General features: G+C 40.8%; 1 protein-coding gene across 1 annotated transcript in view; it reads right to left on the reverse strand.

Annotated features, from left to right (window-relative positions):
- Positions 1-9,969: 9,969 nt before the first annotated feature.
- The window catches only part of LOC133956274 (chemokine-like protein TAFA-3), a 73,542-nt gene continuing 65,773 nt past the window's right edge, over positions 9,970-17,738 (reverse strand). The window contains exons 4-5 of the mRNA XM_062391188.1: positions 15,482-15,606; positions 9,970-11,752 (exon numbers count right to left, since the gene is read on the reverse strand). Coding sequence (XP_062247172.1) covers positions 11,741-11,752; positions 15,482-15,606 — 137 coding nt within the window. The 3' untranslated portion in view covers positions 9,970-11,740. The remainder of the gene's footprint in view (positions 11,753-15,481; positions 15,607-17,738) is intronic.

Genomic DNA, 17,738 nt, shown 5'->3' on the forward strand with positions numbered 1-17,738 from the left:
CACAACGCCAACACCCCTCCCCTCTGTCCCTCTAAATCTCATCCCAGACATGGGATCTTTTTTTTGTCACCTACCCTGAACTGACTGATTATCAGCAGATTTGAAAATTACCTATTACAAATATTGCTAAAGTAATATCACGCAATATTCTGCTCCTCCATCTTCCTGTAGCAGATGAAAAAGAAGGCAGGTTTCACTTAATATCAAGACTTTAGGATGAACTAATACAGTATTTCCCAATTCCTTGTAAATGCTTTTTTGAGTTTCAAAGTGCACAACTAATTCACCACATATAGGCTACCTATTGTACATTTGCAAACAAAATTTGTAATAGTCGTTAAAATATGGTAAATGGACAGAGAATGTCGTAGTTTGCTAACTATTAGGGATATTTTGTCTCTACTTTGTCTCATAATGTCTGGCTGTCCCTCTATCTGTTTTTATGTGAAGACTGAGAAACTTTCATTTAATAGGTTTCACTCTTCAGCATGTTTATTAATTCTTCATGGCTCAAGGAAGTTTACTGTCAAATTTTATGCAATTCGCACACGTTATATGTTCAATATGTATAAACTTTAAATAAACAAGCAGCCAGCATTCATCAACATAGGAAGCATTGTCTAAAACGGCACATTCATGATAACGGCAACAAAAAGTGATTCTCCAGTTTGGTTTTCTGTGTTTTGAATCGATCTTCACTGTTCTTTGAAGAAACAGGTGAACAGCTCTTTGTTCTGCAGTAGTGGACATTCCAAGGTTCCTTGGACTGAGTCCTGCAGCCAGTTTTTACTTGCCATGGCTCAATTACTGCGGGTCACTTTTACAGTTTCAGAAAGAAAGCTGCAACCAGCATCACCACAGGCCAAACAAACAGCCCATTCAAAAAACTACTATAGATTCAATCTTGAATAAATACCCCCAAAAGAACACCTCTGGTTAACAGCATGAACAGTAACCATTCATAGTAAGGACACAATCATTTACCTCAGGAGCTTACACAGCAACTAACACCCAGCAGTAAACTCAGTAGGGTACTATACAGAGCTGCCCTGAGGCATACTGCAAAGAGGCATTCTACTGGACTCAATCTGAGAAGACAATCACAGAAAGTGGGGGGACCGAACCAGAAACGACAGGCCCAGCACCCTGACTGAAACCCTTGGGTTATGTCTGGGTTATTTTAGAAAAATGTTCTGCCTGTCAAACTACTTCATAAATGAGGTTACCACTTTGACCGTTGGGTGCCACCAGCCCTGAAGGAGTCGTTGTCTTCTGTTTGCCAAAGTTGCCTTGTCATTCTCATATAGCAAAGACATGACAGCAGCAGAAAAAAGAAACCGAAATGGCAGCGTTTGTTGAATTTGCAGTTGATCTCTTTGAGGAAGGACACATTTTTGTTTGTAGAGGTTTTGAAACAAAACAGGAATCCTTTAAGTCCAAATTGAAAAGACAGAAGGTCAGACAGTTTTCATTCAGATAAAAATGTACGTTTCAAATCTGTACCAGAAGACAAGTGCTATTAACTGATGAGGGGAATTCGTGACATCTTTTTGATGTCAAATAAATATACAGCAGACTGCCTACTCGTTAAGGAGGTCCCCAGACTGTATGTTTGACATCTGTCTTCACGCTATGAAAGGTTGAGTCACCTCTGTCTTATGAGGAATAAATGATTATCAGCAAGGCTGCACAGCGATGATGGTTGTAGAGTACAAAACAATTAGTTCACTAGCTAATGACAGGATATTACGATATTAATCTGCATATAAATTGATATATTAAGAATCAATTGACGTCTGCTGGAAGCTGAGCAGTGAGCCATTTATCTGATCTGCTAATGGAAGAACTAAATACTTTACTGACTGGTGAAAGTAATTAAAACATATATATTTTTCTACAAAAAATATGCTCATTTTCATGTACAAGCACTGTATTAAAACCCCCATCTATAGGTCAAATTATGTAGGAAAATCCTGTAATGGTCTTAAAGTATCAAAAGCAAAATGAGTTTATTGGTACAGATTCATAAACAACTGTTACAACTTTTTAGCTGGGGCTAGTTTTCAGCTATTCAAAATAAGGTAATTGCTAATCACTGTTTTCATTCTGCGTTATTCTACTTTTTTTTTTGTTATATTCATGTAATTATTAGTATATTAACTCGCAATGATAATACTTTTTATTAAAATGAACTGGTGGAACTATAAAAGGCGCTGTTGCATGATCAAATTGGAGAAACTTGGGAGACAAGTCACCTGACTAATGTCATCCGAGTGAGACGTGCATTCTGCAGCTGTTGCTCAGGCTCATATTGATGTCTCTGTGAAAAAGAAGGCCTTGCCAGTCATCTGTTGTACAATCATCGGTGTCAGACTTGTTGAGGAAAAGCCTTCTGAGCTTTGCCACCATAAACAAAAATGCGTGGGTTGTCTTTCTGCGATGCTGCTTGTGTCTCTGCGGACATGTGTCAACAGCAGCCTGCTGCAGTGAGTCTATGTGATGTCATGGATGTGAAAACCACAAGACCACAGACAAGCAGACAGACACACACAGACACACACACAAAGTCATTATGCAGCAGGTATAGAAGAGGGGTCGTATTATCTGTGAATCATCAGTGCAACTTTAATCACTGTGACTCTTATTTAACGCTCATTCAGGAGAGAACAGAAAGGGAAGCATACACCTCCTTTCATTCCTCCCTTGAAATGAATGATGATACCGTCAGGGTTGGGCTGCCTTTGTGTGTCTGTGTGTGTGTGTGTGTGTGTGTGTGTGTGTGTGTGTGTGTGTGTGTGTGTGTGTGTGTGTGTGTGTGTGTGTGTGTGTGTCAGTGTTTGTGTCGATATCAGTAAGTGTGTTTGAGTTAAGTGACAGGTTGAGACCACCATGTGAAGAACTCCTGGGGCCTGCACTGCTTATCAGTTTCACACACACACACACACACACACACGCACACACACACACACACACACACACACACGCTGATCTGTGGAGTTCATTTGTAACCTGCTCAGATCTGCTCTGTTCTCCAAGTCTCATGACAGAACCCTTATTATTTTTAGGCCCTCTCTTCGCACTAGCATCACAAGTCTCCTCCCTCTGTTATTTGTCTTTGCACTTGTCTGACTCTTTCCTCGCAATCCCCGCGTGTCATTATCTAAGTGTCAAGATCAAGACAAAAGAAGAGTTATGGCTGTATGTCTGCATATCACACAACCTGGATGGTGCACTGAATCAGTTCAGCCATGGATGTGTTTCATTAATATCGATTTAAGGATTCAAGGCAGGAAAAATGTGTGAATGGTTGTTTGTCTCTGTGTGTCGGCCCCTGCGACTGGTCTTGACTTTGCATATCCTCAACAGCAATGCGCTTGTGACAGGTACATGTTTCCATTTTGCTTTCCAATGTGAACTATTGCCAAACTGCTGTTGTTTTAGCTCTGGCTCACGCTACACTACCAAAAATCTCTTCTTGGCTCCTCTGATAACAGTACTTGCCTGTGTCAGTACAGCACAACCTCTGTTTTTGGAGCTGTGAACAGGGAGTGATTTGCAGGAGAATGGAACTGTTTTATCTGGGTGAAACTAGCATACTTAGAACTTATTTAATAGAGTATTGGATCAGTACACAGATCTCCATGTACTCATATTTGGCAGTAAAATAGTTAATGTCACAAAAACAACATTAATTGGCAATGATAGCAACAATGTCTTGGCCTTCTCCCTTTAGCAGGTAGGCCTAGTGCTAGGTGATCGTGGCACATTCAATAGGTTGTTATTTCAATCCCCGGCTCGTCCTGTCCACAGTTTTGCTCTTAGGCAAAACTGAACCCCAAGTTTCTCCTGTTGGTCCAGCCTGGCATGGACCAACAGGAGAACCTGTAATTTGTAAAGTGCTTTGGTTGGAAGCACTATGTAAATGCAGTCCATTTAGTGCCACTTACATAGACAGCTGTGGGTACACTGTGTCCAACCTCTAAACATGATACCACAACATTATCCACACACAATCCATCAATCAAACACTCTAGCATGGTCCGATTGGGTCGTCATGATTTCCAAAAAAAGTCAGTTGTCTACATTTTAGTCCAGGTAAAGTAGCGTTTTACGACCGACTAATTGTAAAATATTTTTTTTCAGCATAGATCATTTCTATGAGGTGTCCGGAACAACATACTAAAAGTTCTAAGAAATCCTAGTTGAGGAAATATGTTTGCCTATTTGGGTGTATTTTGGGCATGTTCGATTAGTCTATAGCTCATTTGCATATTAAAATTCATTTAAAAAAAAAAATGGTTATACAAAAATGTTACTTTTCCTTGGTACTTTCATTGTGTAAATGTTCATTTTGATAGGAGTAAAGGAAAAAAATATTTTAAAATTAATTCTATTTTTGGATCCAAAATGAACTCTACTCAGTGTCACTGACAACTCCAAACGTCATTGTAGCGAAACTACTGACTCCTCTTTTTATGTTGTTTCGTTACCTATAATGCACCGCCAAGGTCAGATGTGGTATCCGGCAAAGTGACTAACGTTGTTCAAAGTGGTCTCAGAAATAATGCAAATGCAGAAAGAGGCATCTGTTTGACAATCACTGCATGATTCATGTTACATGAGGGAACAATTAAGACGTACAGCTGTTCATTTTCTCTTCTGTGTCAATGGCACTGTGCTTCATACTATGAATGGTAACACTGTTGGCACATGATGCATCACACTTGAAATGAATCTTTAAGTTTCATGTTCATGCTCGTCAACAGCTCATTACAGATTTCTTCTTTTTAAGTGCCTATTCTTTTCATTGTTTCAAAATGATGCAATGTTTTGTAACATAATTAGTATAACTATAATAATTGAATGAGCAATAGTAATATAATTATTGTTCATTATAACATAATTTGTCAAATAATGTGTCTTCGTGCTTTGCAGCCTCTGAGGCCTGCAGGCCTCTGACAAATGGTTTAAGGAGATGCAGAAGGAGCCAAATATAGAAAACTCTGAAAAATGAGCCTTCTCTGAGACGACTTATCCGATTATGAAAATTACAGGTTTTTCTGAAGTAACGACTGACAGATCTGTTAGGTAAGCTATTATGCACAATATCATTTGTCCTAGCTCTTAGCTGGAACAAATACAGCCGCTGTTAATGGTAACACAGAAAAACAACAGAAAAAGCTGCAGGCTAATCACAAATACGTATATAATTTGATACACTAGAGGAGGTGAAAAGGTTAAAAATTGTTGTTTCATTTGTTGACAAAGGGTATAACGGATTTCTTTTTAACAGCACTCTATAAATTTGAATATTCTGTTAAACAAATTTGGGGAATAGACTACAGGAACAAACTGCTCTGTAGTCAGAATTTGAAAAGTAACAAAACTGGAAAATTTGCTGTGTAAGGTTAACTGGAATAAAGATTAAATGATATTGTGAATTATTTTAAATGAAATAATCCTATAAATTATTGACCTGTTTCAGACAATGATCATTGTAGTGTGTGTAATATTAGACCGAAAACCTTTCGTGAATTTATGATACATTTACACACATAAATAGATTAAATGTCATAAAATAAACACCTTTAATATGTATTTTGGAAGCTTTCTGTCCATTAGTGTATGTGAAGACAGGTTATGGAATCAAATTAATTCAAAATCTGAAAATGTACCTGTGTAGTCGCTCTTGTGTGGTATCCTTCCTAACCATTCTGTGTTCTTTTACAGCCTTTGTATATGTTTATCCTTATGTTACGAGTCACAAGTTTGGGCTTATGGGTAATGGACGAAACAAGCCTACTTTTGAGTGTTCCAGGGCTGGACTAAAAATGTATCTGTGCTGATCCCAATGACAAAGATATTTTGAATGCGATTTTTCCACTTCTGGAACCGACCTTGCCAGTTCTGAACTCATGACACGTCTGGGAAACATGCAGACATGGTCATTCTCCTCCTAGTGTGTCCCCTCCTCCTGCCGCTGTCCTGGTAGGGATGTGTCAGCATCTATTGGAGCCTGTGTCATTGTTAAGGTCTTCTATAACATCTGCTCTGACATCTGTTTGTTAGCAGCAACCATTTTGTCGCCAGCGCTAAGCGGACAGCACACGGACTAATCTCTGCGTCGTCGTGATACTCAGAGCATGGTCACAGATGACGAGATCAATGCTCAGCATCAGTGTTGAAGATTCGTCCTGGCAGACAGATATGAGGAGAGCGTTGGAGCTACACCTGACACTGTACCAGAACCAGTGTTTAGTGCTTTGTGTAACTACAGGGGAACGAGGCTGGCTCGGTATCAGAGGTGCTGTGGAAGCGTCTCAACAAGCCTCACATGGTTGACTCGTGATTGGATTCACGCACAGCTTGAGAAACACCTTGCGAGCAGTTAACAAGTATGCTCAGAAATTGAGGCTGTCATATCCCGATGTTAAAACCCTTATACACATTTCTCTCTGCGTAATTATAGCAGTCTCTTCTGTGCTCTGCCCCTCGTTCTCGCCTCCCATGAGTGTATGTGTGAGAATCTGTATGTGGGTTTATTCTCTGTAATCTTTTAATGACATGCACTGACGACGCATTGTGGCTCAGGAATAGCCCATGCCATGAAACACACACACACACACACCCACACCCACACACCCACACACACACACACACACACACACACACACACACACACACACACACACCCACACCCACACCCACCCACACACACACACACACACAGAATCAAACACAGACTCAGTGGAAGGCTGTGGCCTCTGAGGAGATTAGCCAAATCAGAAAAGCGTTTTAGAGGAAGGCAGCTTTAATGCAACACAACACAGATTTGTATGTGTGTTTGTGTGTGTGTTTGTGCAATGTTGAGCTTTAAAATGCATTCAACTACACATTACAGAATATCTGCCGTTAAATGTAATTTGTGAGGTATTATTGTGGATTACTCAAAGTGAGTTAAGTATTTTAAATATGTCGAATTCACACAATACTGCTAACATGAAGTTTACAGTCTGAATACACAATTTTTCCTTGGCCTTTTATTTGCCACAGTATTATCTGACAACCAGTGAACAAGACAAAAATAATACTTTCTAACATTTTAGTTTCACTTCACCTCCTCTTTAGAGAAAACAACAGAAAAGACCATCCTTGTTTAATCCCAAAGCTTCAAAGGGGTGAGAAAGACAATTAAGTGTGTGTGTGTGTGTGTGTCCGTGTGTGTGTGTTTGTGTGTGTTTGTGTGCGTCATAGCCTCAAACCCGACATACGTTTGCATCTCTCAGCCTGAGCCCACGTGTGTCACCTCCTTCATCATCACTTCAACAGGGACATCCTGCCACTCACTATCAACATCCAACATTGGCCATTGCATGTTTACAGTAAAGCACAACCCCTGTTTGGATTTCATCTTTCAGATTACTGTACTGTCCAGGAATGGATCTATATTTAAACCTACATTTACCTCATCTTCCTGTAATACTGCATATGACAATACTCTGCTCTCCTCGGTTGTGACTGAGTGGAAATTCTCATCTGCCTGTCAAAGCTGAAGCCTTACACGCACAGTAGGAATGGTAAAACCAGAAATGGACAGGATATATAGAGCCTATATATGTTTATAATCTGATTGGAGAGTAGAGTGCAGAACATCATTGTCTGCACATGTCATGTTCCCGTGATCATTCTTCGGTGATCCATTGTTCTCAGTGATTGACAGCCGTGGGACTGTCGTAGCATTTGTATTAGGTTTCCTGCGCAGCGCTACTGGGTCCAGTTGAAGTGGATGTGAGGAAATTAGTTGTGACAAGGAAACATATTTAGTTGATGTACCAAGTTGAATAACTAATGAGAGGCTTGTAGGCCAATACTAATGGGATTTTTTTTTTTAAACGTGTAATTCTTCATCTGGTTTTACTGAAGCTCACTACATCCAACAACTAAACCCATAGAGTTTTAGACATCAGGTTGAAAAGGATATAACCATATCAGGACACACCAGAATAACAAGTCATGACATGAGGCTGCTCTGGTCCATGAAGTACAAAATCCATGATATTCAAGGAACATCTTGAGGGAATTTCTTTAAATTTGGTCCAAACATTCCCTTGGACTCACAGAGAAACTGACTAGATTTTGTCTATTGAAGATCAAAGGTCAACACAACGTTGACCTCATATGATTCTGGAACACAATTACAGCAGCAGTAATTCTACTTGGATAATGAATCCAGTTCAGTTTAATTTAATCCAATAAGCTTCAAATATGAAATATTTCCCCAAAAAATACCTCTGTTTGGTCAGGATTGAAGGAAACTAATTGTTTATTTTACATAATTCAGTAGTAACAAATTTAATCAAAGTTACTTTAATTTCAGATATTTGTGATTATCAGAATCAGATCAGAAGGTTTATTGGCCAAGTAAGTTTTCACAAACAGGGAATTTGACTCGGTAAAGTGGCTCTCAGGTGCTTACACAGAATACACATCACAAAAACAAACATAACAAAACAAAACAATACAAACAGTCCGAACAGTGCGACGGTCTAAGAAAAGAAGTGCAGGTGTGCATATTACAATTGTCCAGTGAGAGTGAAATAAGTAAACATAGTTAAATATAATTATAATGTATATTATATAAAATATAATATAATTCCGGGAGTAACTGTACAGTGGTTATTTTAAGGATCCGGAGTTATTGCACAGTGCCAGAGTGGGTTGACTGTTCAGTAGTGAGACGGCGAGGGGGAAGAAACTGTTTTTGTGTCTGGTGGTTTTGGTGAACAGCGATCTGTAGCGCCTACCAGAGGGGAGGAGTTGGAAAAGGTTGTGTCCAGGGTGGGAGGGGTCTGCAGTGATCTTTCCTGCCCGTTTCCTGACTCTGGATGTGTACAGGTCCTGGATGGTGGGCAGGTTGGCACCGATGATCTTTCCTGCAGACCTGACTGTCCGTTGGAGTCTGTTCTTATCCAATTCGGTGGCTGATCCAAACCAGACAGTTATGGATGTGCACAGAACAGACTCGATGACTGCAGTGTAAAACAGGATCAGCAGCTCCTGAGGCAGGTTGTGCTTCCTAAGCTGGCGCAGGAAGTACAACCTCTGCTGGGCCTTCTTGAAGATTTTATTGATGTTGGGTTCCCACTTCAGGTTCCGGGAGATTGTGGATCCCAGAAACCTGAATGATTCCACAGCCAACACAGTATTGTTTAGTATGGTGAGGGGGTGCAGTGCTGGAGGGCTCCTCCTGAAGTCCACTGTCATCTCCACGGTTTTAAGCGTGTTCAGCTCTAGGTTGTTTCGACCGCACCACAGGACCAGCTGTTCGACCTCCCGCCTATATGCAGACTCATCATTATCCTGGATGAGGCCGATGACTGATGTGTCGTCTGCAAATTTGAGGATTTTAACCGATGGGTCTCCTGAGGTGCAGTCGTTGGTGTAGAGGGAGAAGAGCAGTGGGGAGAGCATGCATCCCTGAGATGCACCAGTGCTGACTGACCGGGTGCTGGATGTTATTTCACCCAGCCTCACCTGCTGCTTCCTGTCTATCAGGAAGTTTGTGATCCACTGACGGGTGGAGGCAGGCACAGTGAGCTGGATGAGTTTGGTGAGGAGGACTTCTGGGATGATGGTGTTGAACGCAGAGCTGAAGTCCAAGAACAGCATCCTTGCGTAGGTCCCTGGGGAGTCGAGGTGTTTCAGGATGTAGTGCATTCCTGTCACAGTAGCAACACAATTTATCATCATTGTGATCAATAACCAGGCAAACATGACATTGAACTGTTGAAACAGTGTTTCCCACAGAATGAAATTCACTCTGACGTCAGCATTGGTGCTTCCACAGCATCAGTTTTATTAAAACTGCAGTGTGTGTTTTCATTGAACGAACAAAGAACGACACTGAAGTCTTTCCTCGGTAGAAAATGTGTTTTATTTCCCCCCTCTTCTCCAGATTGGCTCCTGTGATAGACAGTAATAGTCAGACGGTTTATCCAATCATCTGCCAAATCTTTTTTTTGAATGCGCATAACAGTTAACAACAAAGCCTTCCCGGATGGTTCAGTGTAACCGGTGCATCAGGTTAAGCAAACATAGAATCTCTGCCGATATACAATCACTGTGGAAAAAACTCACCTGTTGATCGAGCTGCACAAAATCCCAGAAATATAGAGAAACAACATCCTGCAATCAATCATGTTTACCAGCGCAGTTTGTTTTCTCAGTCCTGGCTGAAATGTGCTGCATACAAATATCCTTTCTTTCTTCCTCGCATGTTTGGGATTGCTGTGGTGTAAAATCCAGCCAAGTGTGCGTGTTCCTCCTGTAATACTGCTTGGATTGTTGAGCACTACACGGAGCTCAGTAAATGCTATTCTCTGAACTCTAACCAGCTAATTAATGACATGTCACACATCGCAGAAGACGCCCAGGGAAGTGCAGTATTTCATATTTTCTCTCTATGACAAACAGTCTGCAATGCAGTTTGTCAGAAGCAGGGGAAAAAAAACATATTTTTAATGTCAAGATAAGAAAAGAAATTGAAAAATAACGGGAAAGAAATACAGTTGTTGATGACATTTACGGACATTTCACCAGTGTTTGATTCTATTAAGTTTCAATCTGCTTCAATGTTTCTTTAGAAATGAATTACCACACACAATTTGTGCAATGATGCACTCCTTTGGATTTATTAATTTCAGTTTTATGCACAGTATGTGTGATGCACTATGAGTGGAGTGGGGAGCACTTACAAAACAACCCTTAATTCAACCTGAATCTTCACAAAAGAAAATTTTGTGAGGCTGAGGCAAAATTGAGAGACATCTCTTTTCCTTTGAAAGGTTTTATTCATTTCGTATAATACTGACACATGTACTCAATAGCGGTTAACAGGCGTTTAAAAACACAGATATTAAAACCATTAGAGCATAAATTTATCTTTAACCCCATTTAATCCATGAACCATTTTTACACGTTTACATGTTTCAATATACCGTAACATCTACTTGGTATTAGTCTAACCTCACCCCTGAAAGGATATTTTATTCCTTTGTCAAAAAAACAAAAGAAAATAGACGACTGCTAAACTGTCTCCCCCATTTTAAAAAATGGCGTGTGGTGAGCCACAAACGATTCAAGGTAAAACATGTCCATGGAGGTTAAGTCGGAAAAAGAAAAAGGTTCAGTTTCAGGTCTGAGAAACAATTTGACAGCATCAAGTTTATGTGTGGCACAAATCAATTTAAATATGTCAACTAGATTAAATGACACCGCCATTCTGGAACCACCCCCTTATTTTTCTAGTATACAGGGTAGAGGTCTAAAAACCAGATCCTCTCTATTCATTCCCAGTATGCATATGGAACACAACTAAGCCATAGAAGAGAGATGAAGACTACAGGTTGCCGTAAAGAAAGTCGTTTTTTTGTCATCTAATCCAGTGTGTGGTTAGGTCATAGTTCACTTTGTTGAAGTTTGTAGTTGCAGTAAAGGATTGTGGGTAATGTAGTCCTCTGCATTTACAGATCAAGGACACTCAGTTGTGTTAAAGGTGACGGCAGCCAGTGTTAGAGTCCTGTCTCTTCAGGCGCCATTTCTTGGGTTATCCTCAGCAAAATGAAACAATGACTGGTTCCTCATTGAAGTCCATCAGAGTGTGTTTCCTCACCACTGGTCCATTGTGCTGTGTCAGTATCTCCACCCCCATTTTCTCCTTCTTGTTTTGAGACGGGTGAGACTATCGGGTCACCTGAAATGGGGAGAAGAGAAGTAGGTCACTTAAAATAGCCCAGAATAGAAGTGAGGATACAGCTTGTGACGGTAAAGGTCACAGAGCAGAGTATGAGGCCGGTTCTGCTTGTACATGTCAACTGGAGGTTTTGAATAATGCGCTGTGGATCCGCGCGGCCCACTGTTTGGGAAATTATCTGAAATGGTTCTTGCTGGTGGAGCAACGACAACGTGGCTAGCACAACCTCTTTCTCTTCTGGCGAGAGACTAAACGAGACACAGCTTGAATCATGGAAGTAAGCCCACGACACCTCACTCTCGCTGCCATGTCATTTTTTGTCAACACGGCTGCTCTAATCACATGGCCTCTTTATCTCGTCGGCCCCTCTTTCCAATTTCTTGCTCGCACACTCACTTTTGGTTTTGGAGACTTTTTCTACCAGGCAACGACCGAACAGACACAAATTGCTGTATAACTGCCAGTGCTTGGGTATGTAATAGGCCAGACTCTCCATGACAGCTTTTCAGTTTTCCTGCATGCCTCTCTCTCTCTAGCTGTCATTGTGTTTCTCTGTGACCTTTCCCTCTTAGGCCTCCAAAACATGCAGTCTCTCCTGTATGTTCCTCTTGAGGGAGTGAGCTTTTTGTCCAGCCCAGGTGCCAGCTAACAAAGTGTGTAGGCCAGCCATCACTGAGGGAGATCAGAGGAGCGTTTCCTCCGAGCTGGCAGCTCCTCTACTGTATCTGCTCTCAATAGGCTCCGGGCCACCCTTCCTGGCCCCGCTCCCACCGCCTTCAGGCATCTACTCCTGTGGCTGATCAAAGAGTCTGCAGGCGTTTATTGTCATGCCAGTTCACTGTGCGCGCACAATGCTAAGTCTCTGTGCCTGCTATATGCTTGAAGGTGCTACTTCAAAATCCCTTCAGGTGTTTGTCGGCTTGTCTGTTCTAATATGCCTGCAAGTGGCGGTTTTGTGCCCAATTAGAAGGTGGATTTAGGTAGTTAGATATCAATTTACAAGAGCACAGAAGCAGTGTTTAGATGTCATCTCCATGGGCCCACAAGTGACACATTTCCTGTTTATTTGACTATCCACACTAATGGCTGCTGTTCTGGCCACAAGGCAGAGCCCCCCCCCCTCTCTCCTACATCTCACAGACTATGACATCTATCTTTTGAAATGAATGATCTAGACATTTCATTAATGATTTTAAACAGCATTTTCTAGGTTTTTACAGTTTGTATTGTTTCATAAAGGATCAAAGTGCCTTCAGAATATTGCCTCAAGAGGTTTACGTTGTTTGCAGACTGCCACATCTGTTTAGTGTCGATGTGAGCGAACTGCATAGGAAGTAAATTACATGTGCGACTGACATCGACTTGTCATTTGTTGGTTAATATGTGTAGATGACTGCAGGTCTTTACACAGACAGACACACACACATACACGCACACACACATACACACCCTTGCTTTCCTGTGTATGACAGCTCAGTGGCCTGGCAGCCCAGCCGTGTCTGTCTGCTCATCCATATGATATTATTTGGCATTGATCGAGCTGTCTTCTATCCCTTCCCTCTCTCCTCCCTCTGCCCTCCTCCTCTCCTCCTCTTGTTTGCTCCCAGCCAGAAATGGAGGGAAGGGCAGAGAGAGCCAAACCCTCTTTTGTGGTCTCGCCTGCTCTGTGTGCTGTGTATAAAAGTAAGCTCTTCATCAGCTGACCTGTTCCAGCATTTGGGTTTTTAAAGTGTTATTCTTTTAACACCTCTGCCTTCAACCTTTCTTCTCCGCTTTCTACTTGTTACTTGTTGTTTTCTTTCTCATCCATCTCCACCTGCCTCTTTCTTCTGCTGCTCTTCGTATGTATGTGTGTGTGTGTGTGTTAGTGTGTGTCTCGCTCTCCCATTCTCTCTCTCTCATCCTCTTTCCCTCTCACCTCATCGTCAGTTTCAATTTACGAGCGGGTCGTAATGGGACTATAAGAGAACGTTCGATGCTATTGATCTGGATGCCTGCTCATCTTGACCTCAGCGTACCACATCAGAGGAGGAAAAAAACATGACTCTTTTCATCATCAGGCAAACACATCAGCTAACACACTCAAATAGTGTGTACACACACTCACACACACACACACACACACACAAACAAGCACACGCAGATCATTGATCAAAGACCTGAATGCAAGAGACAGCAAATATTTGTGCTCTTTCAAGCTACGACAGAATCAGTGATAAAACGATGCCTGGCTCCTACTGGTTTACTTTGATCATGTGCAGGAAATCATAAATGCACACTTTATGACTAAATGTAACAGGTCTGATACAATCCGCAGCCTCTTAACAGCATTCACATATTCATAAATTACATCATCCTCATGCTTGATTACCCTCTTTCTTTAATTATGGCTATTACCTACTCTAAGTCCATCCCGCCTTTTTCTGCTCGTCTCTTTTTTCTTTTTGCATTCCTCTGTAATGAGAGCTATAACTTGAAGAAGTTCAGTTACACTCATGAGCAACTTAACACAATTTGAGCTGGGGCCCAGCACGACAGAGAAAGTCTTTGAGGGTGAGAATAGGAGGAGTTGCTGTTGAGAAGGAAAGGAGGAGAGAGTGTAACTTGAGGGGCGAGAATCCACTCTGCTGGGTGAGAGGTGAGTAGAGGAAAACGAAGAGAAGGAATTCTTTATCAGCCATAGGTGATAAAGAATAGTGTTTTAGCGAAAGAGACAGCGGTAAATAGACAGGAGACCACGTGAGTTTAAAGCTTTTCTCATCCCTCTCTTTTAACCCAAGAAGATGCACTCTCTCTCTCTCTTCCGACCACGCCTACGATTAATTATTTAGGCAAAAAACAAAGGTCTGCGCCCGGCCATGAATAATGGAAGGTGAGAAGGCAGGGAGAAGGATGGAGCTTAGAAACAGAAGCACACAGCCACAAGAGGTGAGTCTCGCACAGATATTCCCCCTCCTGTGACAGACAGTTCACAGGCTGCTCGGGATCAAGCCACCGAGGGGACGCCAACAGGTGCCGACGCAGGACGGAGACTGAGCAGGAACCATTCATGATGTACATCCACACCTACACACCTACACACTTACACACACACATAGACACAGACGATTGGAGAGTGCCGGAAAAAATGTGGAGAAATGAAATGAACATGCACAAACTACACATACAGTGTTACGGGCGAATGGGAGCATAAAAACTATCCAAGGACAATTCCCACTCTAGTGTTTCCAACGTGGTGAGTTGTTTTTGCATCGAGTCAGATGGCATGCCAGTCAAACCCAGGGAAGCAGGGCAAGTGGGAATGAAGGGAAGTGTGATGTTCTCTCTCCCTCAATGTGTGTGTGTGTGTATGTGTGTGTGTTGTGTGTGTGTGTGCCTTGTTCCTGTTCCTGGCCTTATTTTTCTTCAGAGAATGTTTGAAGTTAGATCCAAGATGGGGCGGGGAGAGAAAGTAAAGAGAGAAATTGGGTGAGAAAAAGAGTGATAGGGAGTGCAAAGGAGAAACAAATGAGGGTAGAAACCAATAAGAGGTGAGAGGACAGATGTATATAACAGGAGATACCTGGAAGTGGGTCACTTTGTGGTTTCTGACCGTGTGTGCGTGTGTGTGCGTTTGCGTGTGTATATATATATATATATATATGTATATGAGGGATGGGAAGAATTTGTGCAAGATAGAACAGAGGGATATATAAATATAAAAGAAAGAAAGATGATGTGCACACCGACCTTTGTGGTCTTGACTTTGTTGCCTGTGCTGCAGCTCCATCCTGTGAGGTCGGGAAGAACCTTGCACTCCTCACTGTCCATACATGGATGCATCTGACACCACCACTTCTGGATTACAATGGAGGCTAGAGGAAGAGAGAGAGAGATAGAGATAGAGCTGTAATTTTGACATTAAGCTTTCCTTTGCTAAATTTCCATCCAAAAGTGCAAATTTGAAATAGATTTTCCACACAAAATATAAGTGCACTAATTTGTGTTCCCATCCAGTACCATTATGCTAATATTAGGGGTTGGATCTTAAGATGATGTAATTAGAAGAACAACAGTCAAACTTCATGTCAACAAATCTGACGTTTTTGTTTTCATGTGTTTATTTGAGGAACATCAAAGTCTCACATCAGATGTTTTCATCATGTTTTCAGAAGTTAAAGTCACACGATTCATTTGTGTCATCATTAATTCACTTCTGTTACCATTGCACTGTGTTGCACTTTGTTTGATTATGTCACCAGCTTTCCCACAGTAGAAAAATGTAAAGCGCTTCTTTGTTTGCATTTTAAAGAGAGATTTAAAGTTAGGTAGAATATAGCATGCCTACTTTCAGCTGATAAGTCATTCCAGAGTTTGGGGGCCCGTAGTGCAAAAGCATGACAGTCTTTATTCACCAAAGTCTTAAGATTCATCATTAAAATCAACAATATTAGAACCATCTTTTCAAAATATTAAGTATATATAATAATAAATCTAAATAATTGTTTTTGTAAAATTGTTGGTCTCAAAATGCCCAATCTTAAAATCCAGAATACCTTCATGTTACTGAAAAACATTTCATACTGTATAGATCTAACTGTCAAGATCGGGTTCACGATTCATTTACATTTTCTGTTCAACCAAAATTAGCAAAGCTGGGGCCAACACATAAAAGAGACATTTCAGATATGCTGTGATCTACATGCAAATATAAAAAAAAAAACAGAAACTATAAAATGATAATTATCACAAAAAAAAAACACCCATCGCAGTAGAAGATGGTAGAAGATGTGTGCATATACATGTATACAAAAAATATAAATTTTGAATTTCGTTTCCTTTCGGCTACTCCAAAGACTCTGTGGTTTTTTTACAGTCAGTGAGATGGTAATTGGATTTGTAGCATGTAAGCATTTAAGATACTGTCACTCCAACTTAGTAATGAAACACTTAATAAATAAACAGCCATTTAACCAGTGACACAATTCCCACAGGATTAGTAGCAGTCTCTGCACGGTCAAACTCAACAGCAGTAATTTCTCAGGAAGTATTTCAAAAGTAATAAATCAAAAGTATGAAAGGTGTGTTAGTCATATTAAATTGTAAGTGTACAGAGCCATACACGGACCTTCATCAAGTCATCACCACGTGGTCTGTCAGACAGCTCAGTGTATGTTGATATGTTGCCAGCAAAACATTAATGATTTCCATGATTAATATCCCTTTTTCAAATGACAGACATGAACACTTCAGTGTTATAACCTCCACCATGGAGGTCATGCTATCATCTGCATTTGATTGTTAGTTAGCAGGATCATACAACAACTTTCCATGGAATCTTGTATAGGGTTGGGACATGACCTAAAGAAGAACATTTTAAAAGCAGCTAGGGATAGCATGATGAGATATGGTGTAAGGTTTGGCTGAGGTATGTACTGTCCGAGTGTCTTATATTTGAATATTGCCACACACAACAAATAATTAACTAATTAAACAATGTGATAAACAATAAACTTGAGAGATGTTTCAATACTATTTAGTCTTCTTTCCCAATACCAATTCCAAGGCAAGAATTTTGTAAATTGCTGAAAACTGAAGTCTGACATCGGGTAACTGTTGCTGTTTCACTTGACAGCATGAAATGTTACCAAATTGCTAACATTTGAAATAGCTTTGGCTAATGCTACACGACTGAAAATCACGTCATCTTCTTTGCCACTCTGAAAACAGTACTCGCCTGTGGCAGTGCACGGCAACATCTGTGAACGGTGAAGAAGAATTGATTTGTAGGAAAAGAAAATTGAAGTTATATCTGGGGGAAATTAATGTACTTTAATCACGTATTGGATTGTTAAATAGATTCACATACTCTCCAATGCCTGGCTCAGCATTTTTCGGCAGTATCAGAGGCATTTCTGATGCTGTAATCTGTGTCGTAACATCTCTAATAAACTCACATTAAACCATAAACATGTAGTAATTCTGTGGAAGAGCTAAGAGAATCATT

Source organism: Platichthys flesus, chromosome 7 (assembly GCF_949316205.1).
Source record: "Platichthys flesus chromosome 7, fPlaFle2.1, whole genome shotgun sequence".
Classification (NCBI taxonomy): Eukaryota; Metazoa; Chordata; class Actinopteri; order Pleuronectiformes; family Pleuronectidae; genus Platichthys; species Platichthys flesus.